This window comes from Plasmodium relictum (assembly GCF_900005765.1).
Source record: "Plasmodium relictum strain SGS1 genome assembly, chromosome: 14".
Lineage (NCBI taxonomy): Eukaryota > Apicomplexa > Aconoidasida > Haemosporida > Plasmodiidae > Plasmodium > Plasmodium relictum.
In genome coordinates this window covers 1,353,801-1,363,262 of record NC_041692.1, presented here as the reverse complement: position 1 = coordinate 1,363,262, position 9,462 = coordinate 1,353,801, and the positions used below count along the sequence as shown (strand labels likewise).

Here is a 9,462-nt window from a genome sequence, read left to right as displayed (position 1 = left end):
TATTATTATTATTATTATTATTATTATTATTATTATTATTATTATTATTATTATTATTATTATTATTATTATTATTATTACTATTACTATTATTATTACTATTACTATTATTATTACTATTATTATTACTATTACTATTACTATTATTATTACTATTATTATTACTATTATTATTATTGTCACTATTATTATTATTATTATTTCTACTATTATTATTATTAGTAGAAGTAGTGGTAGTGCAATTAATATCACAACTTTTTATTTTATCATATTTATTATTTTCACATGTTATATTATTGTTACTTTTAATATTGTCGTAAATTATATTTTTTTTATTTTTAATAATATTATCTTCAAAGATAACTTCATTATTTATCTTATTTTCATTTGCAATAAATTCACTAGTTATAATGTTACCTGCTTCCATATTTAACTTACTATTTAATTTATAACTATTTGACATGGTTTCTTTGATAAAACTTTTGTCATTTATATTATTGCATCTGTTATTTTTATCAGTACAATTGTATGTATTATTTTCATTACGATACTCCTTAATGATATTTTCATTAAAAAAAATATCAAACTGCTTTTTCAAAATATGTTGACTGTGAATTATAGAAAACTCATTATAGCTTAAAGGGTAGGTTATACTTTTATTATTTACTTCATTCAATTTAATTGAGTTATTTCTTTTGGATATATATTTTAATTCATTATAATTCGTAATTTTCACATTATTATTTGATAATATTTCTCTTTTTAAAGAAGATAAATCTTTGTAGAATATATCTTTTTTTCCTTCAGAGTTATAAATTATATAATTTCCTAAATATATTTCATATGTTTTATTTTTCTTACATTTAGCTTTAATAGGTTTACCAATAGGATAATCTTTTAATTTTTTTTGGAAATTTTCAAAATCGAATTTATCTCGATTAATTAATTCATTAAATTTATTTTTTATATATTTTTTATTTATACAGCTTATAAGATTATTTGAAGCATATATATTATCTTCTGTACCAATTCCTTCAAATATTGAAATTTCATGACTATTCTGCTTGTCTAATTGATCTATTTTTTCCAAATTTTTTATATTTTCATCATATTTTTTCATAGTATTTAATTTTCCTAAACATTTTAGTATATCTAGATTTCTTTTTTTCTTATTAATTTCCTTTTTTAACACCTGACCGTGTTTGTGTAAATTGTTTTTCTTATCATTAACTGTTTTTTTTGTTACATCATTTTTATAATAAATAGTTGTATTATGATATAAACTAAAATTATTCAAATGATAATCATTGTATACACTAAAACTCGTAGACATATTACTCTTAATATTATTTTTATTGTCATTATAATTAAAAAGTGTATTATTAATATTTCCATCATAATTATTAATATTATTACAATTAACATTGTTATTAATATTAGCATCTAAAATACCATTACTACTGATTGTAACATTAATGTAATTATTATTATTATTTATATCCCTATCGTTGTTTTTAATATCTTTATGATCATTATCTATAACACTACTATTATTATCATTTCTATTAAATATAGGGTGGTCATTATCATTTTCATAATTATTATCATTATTTATGTAATTATCTCTATCATCATTAAAATAATTATTCCTATTGTTATTCGTAATATTAAAATTATCATTAATAACGAAATTATTTATACTTTTATTTGCAGAGTTATAAAAATTCTCCAAATCTTTATTATGGTTGCTAATATAAAAATTATCTGTATTGTTATGCATTTTATTATCTTCCTGGATTTTATTCATATTCTGATATAATTTTTCAAGTTTATCAACGCTTAGAATATTACAAGTTTGCTTTATTTTTGCATTATTATAAGTTTCATTCATACTAATATTAAATTTATTATCTTTATTTATATTTTTTTTATTAAAACTAAAATTACTATTATATAAATCATATTTTTTTGGTAAATTATCATTTTCTGTTTTATTTGTATTATTAACATGCTCATGATTACGCATATAATCAAAATTATTTGAACTTAAAAAATTATTATAATTAGAAAAATTATCTAAAATACATACATCGTTTATAACTTCTTTATTTCTATAACTTCCTCCTGTAAAAATTTTGTCTAGATTCAAATAGGAACAAATGGGATATGATTTTGATTTGTCATTAAAAAAACTATAATTCATATCACATTCATTAAATATGTATTTGTTTGAATCTTTAATATTTTTATTCTCTTTATCACATAAATTTAAATTCATATTATCATTATTCATATAAGAGAAAGAGCTTTTATTATTTTTTCCTATTTCTCCAAAAGTGTTGTAATTCTTTAAAAAGTTATAATTTTTTGAGATACTAGGAATATTATTAGTAACTTCATTTTCATTATTTAATAAAAATTTGTTTAAATTGGCATTTATATTATCTATTGATGATGACTTATCCCTATCTATATTATTTACTTGATAATAATTCATTTTACTATTTACAAGTTTATCATAATTTAATGTACTATTTGCATTAATATGATTATCGTTAGGTAAATTACTACTATTATTATTAATATTATTTTTTTCATTGCTTACATTAATGGTTGTGTCTATATAGCTATTTATCCTATTAATAATATTTTTATTATCATTAAAAAAACATTTATTTATTATAGTATTAACAATATTTTTATTTAAAGGATTATTTGCGTTAGGTAAAAAGTTGTTATTAATTATGTTGTTACTGATAATGTTGTTATTGATAACGTTATTAATAATATTATTATTAATAATATTATTATTAATAATATTATTATTATTAATTATATTATTATTTATTATGTTGTTATTAATTATACTATTGTTAAATAATTTATTTTGCTCATTGCTGGTTTTAGAGATTGGATTATCTGAATTATTTTGATAATTTAAAATTGAAGTAACTTTCTGTTCGTTGCAATTCAAATTGCTATGTAATTTTTCTTTATTTTTATTATAATTTTGATAATGAACTGAATCTTTTAAATATGTATTTAATCCATTTATACCATGATATTTATCATAACAAGAAATGTTTAATTTTATATTTTTATTATTTATATCATTATTAAACAGTGAATTGTTCCCTGAATTGTTCTTGTTATTATGTTTTGAAATAATTTTATTATTTACAGGATATAAATTTTTAATTTCATATTCCACATATTCCTTCTTATTTTTCCTATAAAGTTGTATATCACATGAATAATTACACAATTTTTCATAAGGTATACTTTTTGTATTGATATTATAATTATTTTTAATGATACTATTATAAATGTTTCTATTATTATATTCAATAGTATCACTATCTGCTATGTCATTATTACCAACATTATTATTAATATAATTATTTATATTATTATCAACACTATTAATAATATTATTATTAATATAATTGTTAACATTATTATCAGCATTATTATTAATGTTATTATTCATAGTATTATATATGTGTTTATTTTGTTTACAATTTAAGATATCTTCAATATAAACATTTTTTTCAAAATTATTTTCAGTGAAATCTAATGTGTCTTCTTCTTCATTAGTATTATTTTTTTTATTATTTACAAAACCTTCTAAATTTGCATTTTTATAACAACTTTTACCTTTATCATCTACATTGAAAATTACATTGTCTTTTTTTTTAGTATTATTAATGAAGTTACAATAAATCTGATTAAACGTATTTCCTAAATTATTACTATTGCTGCTATTACTTAAAATGTTACAAATTTTATACATATATAAATCTTTCTCATTATTTTTTATGTAATTATTTTTAATATTTTGACTATTACAAGCATCATTTTCAAATGATTTAAGTTCCGATTTTTCAGTAATTTCACTTTTCCTATTTAAAGAATTTTCATTTTTAATAAAGAATGAACAATTTATATTAATGTTATTACAATTAAAAGGACTATTCATTTTTTCTTTTCTTTTTTGCGCAATATTAAAATAATATATAAATACACATAAATATATATATATATTTATATAAACACACATATATATATATATAATATATAAGAATTTTTATGAATATAAAAATTTCTTGGAAATTTTAATAAAACAAAAGTTTAGGCATAAGCCTATATTTTTAACTTCCATCTTTTTTCTTTACTATTATATATAGAATAACTTATGCATTCAATTTTTTTTTTTTTTTTTGTTATTTTTTCTATTAATAAAAATATTCACTTCATGTGCTACTTTATAGCAATGAAATACCTAAACATATTTTGTTCCATTCATTATAGTAATAATTAAAAATAAATAAATGAGATTAAAAAAAAAAAAAAAAAAAATTAAAAGAAAAATTTAAAGAAAAAGACTTTTTTTTTTAATAATCTAGAAAAAATGCTAAGACGATAATATACAAAATTTTTTGTTTCATTTCTAATTTAAATAGCAAAAATAGTAAAGTTCATCATTACTATTTTATCTTTTCATTTCATTTTTTTTTTTTTCTTATAGAAATAAATGCAAAATATCTTTAATATATTTAAAAATATGAAGAATATAAACAAATATATATATGGTTAATAATTATAAAAGTCTAAATATAATTATTTCTTATATATATGTATGATTAATTATATTTTATAATTTTTTAAAAATTTTTAATAAAAGCAAAATTATGTTACAAAAAAAAAAAAAAATAAAATAAAATTAAGTTAAAAAAATATAGAAAATTTTATGAATAAAAAAAAAAAATATGATCATCCTATACATTGAAATAAAAACCTCATATTAAAATAAAAAAATATAAAATAGGAATTAAAAATAATACATACATAGAGATACATATAAATATATACATATTTACACAAATACAATTACGTATTTATATATATATATATGTATATGCATATATATATATGTATTATAAAAATGTATTTTAATTAAAAAAAAAATGAATAGTTCTTATAATATTCAAAATATACAGAGTAATACATTATTACTAATATGAGAAAACTTTTTTTTTACTTATAATATTTCAAAGAAAAAAAAAAATAAATAAATAATAAAAAAGTAGAAATGGAAAGAAACGAATAATGTCTACAATACATTTATAATGATAAAGTTTATAATATAAAAAAAAAGATTAAATATTAAAAACTTTAAGAAAGCTATGTTTATATGTTCATTTGTTAAATTTTCTTATATATTTTTGAAAAAACTAAAAATAATCTAAATGAAAGTAAATTAATAAAAAAATAAAAATAAGCTTTATTACAATAAAATATGAGAAAAAAAAAAAGAAAAATTAAAAAAAAGAACATTTGATGAAACATAGAGTTTGTAATTTTATACATAAAGAAAATTAGGATAATAAGAGAGAAAAAAATACTTCAAGTATACACAGTAAAGAATAATTATAACTCAATAATAAAGTTGTTAAATATATATATATATATATATAAAAATAGAATAAAAATAAAAAGTCAAAAACAAAAGAAAAAATATGTAAGAATAATTCATAAAAAAAAAAAAAAAAACAATAAGCTACAAAAAATGAAACATAATAAAACTGTTCATACATATACTAACATATATGTACAAGTATTTATTTAAAAGAGTATTATATAAGAAAACATAATAAAAATATTTTATATTCATAGTATTTAATTTGATAAAAAAGATTCTATTACTTGTTATATTACACATTTAAATGAAAAATATATACTTTTAAGATAAACTTTTAACATCGTATAAATAATACTTATTTTAAATTATTTATTTTTTCAATAAGATTTTTCCTTTACATAAGTTTTACCTTTTTTATAAGCACATTGATAAATTAAGACATATAGCCTAGACTAAAAAATAAATGATATAAAATAAAAATTATAAAAGAAAAAAAAAAAAAAAAAAGGAAAAATAGAGATAAATATATTTAAATCGCACACATTGGTTTGAGAAAAATTTCACATTTTCTTTTTATACTTTTTTTTTAAGAATTATATGAATAAATATGTGTATATATATAAAACAAAAAAATAGATGCCATAAGAAAAATGCGTTATTAAGCATCTGGTGTTTCTTGTTTTAGTTTTTATTCCACTTTTTTTTTCTTATTCATTTTTCTTTTATGTATTTTTAATTTTAAGTAACTTAAAAATTGAGAAACTAGTTGTGATAAATAAAGGATTCTATGATAATTTAAAAATTAAAAAAAGTAATCATAATAAGAGTATATTTAATGATTCTAAGAAAAATTAAAATTAAATGTAATACTTCATTTTTAATTCAAATGTTCAATATATTTATTCATTAAATTATTTATATAATGAAAAAAAAAAAATGATTATAGGTTTAAAAAGAATTTAAAAAAAAAAAAAAAGACTAAGAAATTAACTATTGGAAAAAAGTTAGAAAATATAACAAAATAATAAAGTATCCTACAAAACTAAATTCTTTTGTTTTTTATTTTTTCATCAAAAAAAAAAAAAAAAAAAGGTATTAGTTTTTTATTTATCTTTTATTCTGATATTCATATATTATCAACTGACTTTTTCTTCTTTATTGAATAAAATTTAATAGTATATAATATATTTTTTCAACAACTGGTCTAGAGGAAATCTTTCTTTTATTTTTTTTAAAAAATTAAAAATTTTAAAAAAAATATATATTAATATATTTTTTAATATTACTAAAAAAAAAAAAGGACAATGAAATTAAATGAAAACAGAAATTTCACAGAATTATTTATGTTACATATGTACAATAAAATCATAAAATCGGGAAAAACAAATTATAAAAAAAATAAGAAATAAATTTTATTAACTATATTTAAAAACTAAAATATCTATATATTGTACTTTCATATATAACATATAATTAGACAAAAATTACATCATTTAAGAAAAAAAACAGAATAAAATAAAACATTCCAAAATAATAATTAACATTTTTTTTTAAAATAATAGAAAAAAGATAAGTACTACTACTTTAAGTCTTATATTTTTATTTTGCAGAAACGCTTAATAAATTATATAAATATACATGTAAGAAATTTATAAAATTATGTTATATAGTTATTATAAGTTTTTCATTTTACTCATTTCTTAAAATTGTAAAATTTTATTTCTAATAAAATGTAAATTTTTCCTATTTTTAGAATTTAATTACAAATAATTTAATTTTTTTTTTTTCTTTATTCTCAATAAATGTTTACACTTGCACCTAACACATATTATTTTATAATACATATTTCTTTTTTTATTTTATTTTATCTTTTTTTTTTTTTTTTTACTTCAAAACTTCATTCTAAAATATTAATTTGTAAAAAACAGTAAAAACAATAAATGTTATATGAGTATCAAGTAAAAATAATAAATAAATAAAATATTAATTATTATCATGCATTAATGTAATGTTATTTTATTCACTTTTTTATTTTTCAATTTTTTTTTTTTAATAAAATAACATGAAGAGAGAAAATATAAAAAATAACTTGGAAAAAGTTAAATAATAGTAGTAAAAAGAACTTAAAATTAGGATCACAAACAAAAAATTATGTCTTATTTATATAATCATAAATTAAAATGATATTTTTCTTATTATTATTTTAGAGTTCTATAAAGATAACTCTTCTAATAAGGTTCAAGGTTTCTCTTCCTTAATAATTGTATTTAAAAAAAGTATTTCGTTATGTTATTATTATATTTCAGATTATTTTGTATATAATAATATAAAAACCTAAATATATTAAAAAATTTAATAAAATAATGTGCTATAGAATATAATAATAAAATATTTTTACTTAAAATAACAAAACAAATTTAATAATGCTAAAATTATGTGTAAAATGAAATATATACAAAAAAAAATAGTAAATAAATAATAAAAATAAAAAATAAAAAAAGCCTTTTTTTAATGAAGTACTTTTATTTTCACTTGTTAACCCCTTTTTAATAATTTATTATGTTCGAAAAAAAATGAAATTTTTACTTAAATAATGGTAACCTTATATTAATAATGAAGAATAAATTGAAAGAAAAAAATACAATATATTTTTATAATTTATGGATTTTTTTTTTTTAAACAATTTTTTTAATATTAAAAAAAGAAAAAAAGAAACTTACGCTTTTTATTAAAATAAATAAATAAATAAAATAAATAGTAATTTAATGGAATATTTCGGAACAAAGCCTATGAAAATCGCACAAACTTTTTTTATGTTCTTATTTAGAACCATTTGCTTAGAATTTTTTTTTTTTTCATGATACTTTATCTTTTTTACACTTAGTAAACTTTATAATTTTAATGAAATTCACGGATGTGTAGCTTCATGTATTAAAAGGAAATTTATATATATGTATAAAAATTATTTTATTGATAATAAAGTTTATATAAATCACATATAACAAGAATAAATATTCTTTTTTTTTTTTTTTTTTTTTTTCATTATTAGAAAATAGACTTCACATTTCCCTTTTTTTTTATATGAATCTTATTGTATTTTTTAAGTTATGATATTTTTTATTTTTTATAAATACTCTAAAAAGTTAATAAAATATTTAACATTTATTATTTCATTTCTGTTCATTTCGCACAACTATCATTAATTTTTTCATAATATAAACGAGCCCGATTTTGATAAATTAAAAAAAAAAAAAAAATGAATCAAAATTAAAATTTTCTAATATTTTTTATTTTTACAAAAAAAAAAAAAAAATATAAAATGTGAGCTTAAAAAAAAAGAAATATAATTCATCTTAATATTAAAGTTATATTAAAAATATATATTAAAAAAAATAATATATATTAAAAAAAAAAAAAAAGATAATAAAATAGAATATTTTTTTTTAGAAATTGAATTACTATTCTATTTTTAATGGAGTATTTTGTTATGTATTTTTTTATTTTATAATAATAAAATTTACATGTAATTATCTTTTATTTTTATTGTGATATTTTTGTTACGTATTATTTTTTTTTTTTATTGTATTTTTTTTTATAGTGTTTAATTTTTATTTTTTTTTTTTTTACTGTGTTATATTTTCTTTTTTTTTTTTTTTTTTTTTTTTTTTTTTTTTTTTTTTTTTTTTTTTTTTTTTTTTAATTAAAGTATATGAACAACAAAAAAAAAGAAAATACAAATTATTATACATATATATTTTTTTTTTTTACATATTTGTATTATTATTATTCTTAGGAATATCTATGTTAATTTCCTTTATTAGAAGATCAAACGAAATTTTGTAAATATATTTAAAAGTAGTATAAAAATATTTGCATCATTAATGAAAATATTTTGTGTAAAATATTTCCCTCTTTAAATATATATATATATATATATACACTTTAATTGGAAAATACAAACTTTGTGAACTTTATTATTTATTTAGTGTTCTGAATATATAAAAATTTTTATATAATATTGTAAAAATATATTAAGAAAA

At 15.5% G+C, this 9,462-nt stretch overlaps 1 protein-coding gene across 1 annotated transcript in view; it reads right to left on the bottom strand.

Moving 5' to 3' along the window:
* Window positions 1–3,979, bottom strand: part of ApiAP2 (transcription factor with AP2 domain(s), putative) — a gene marked incomplete at both ends in the record, with an annotated part of 7,077 nt that extends 3,098 nt beyond the window's left edge. The window contains one exon of the mRNA XM_028679454.1: window positions 1–3,979. This exon is cut by the window's left edge and continues 3,098 nt beyond it. Coding sequence (XP_028535166.1) covers window positions 1–3,979 — 3,979 coding nt within the window.
* Between the last annotated feature and the right edge of the window lie 5,483 nt (window positions 3,980–9,462).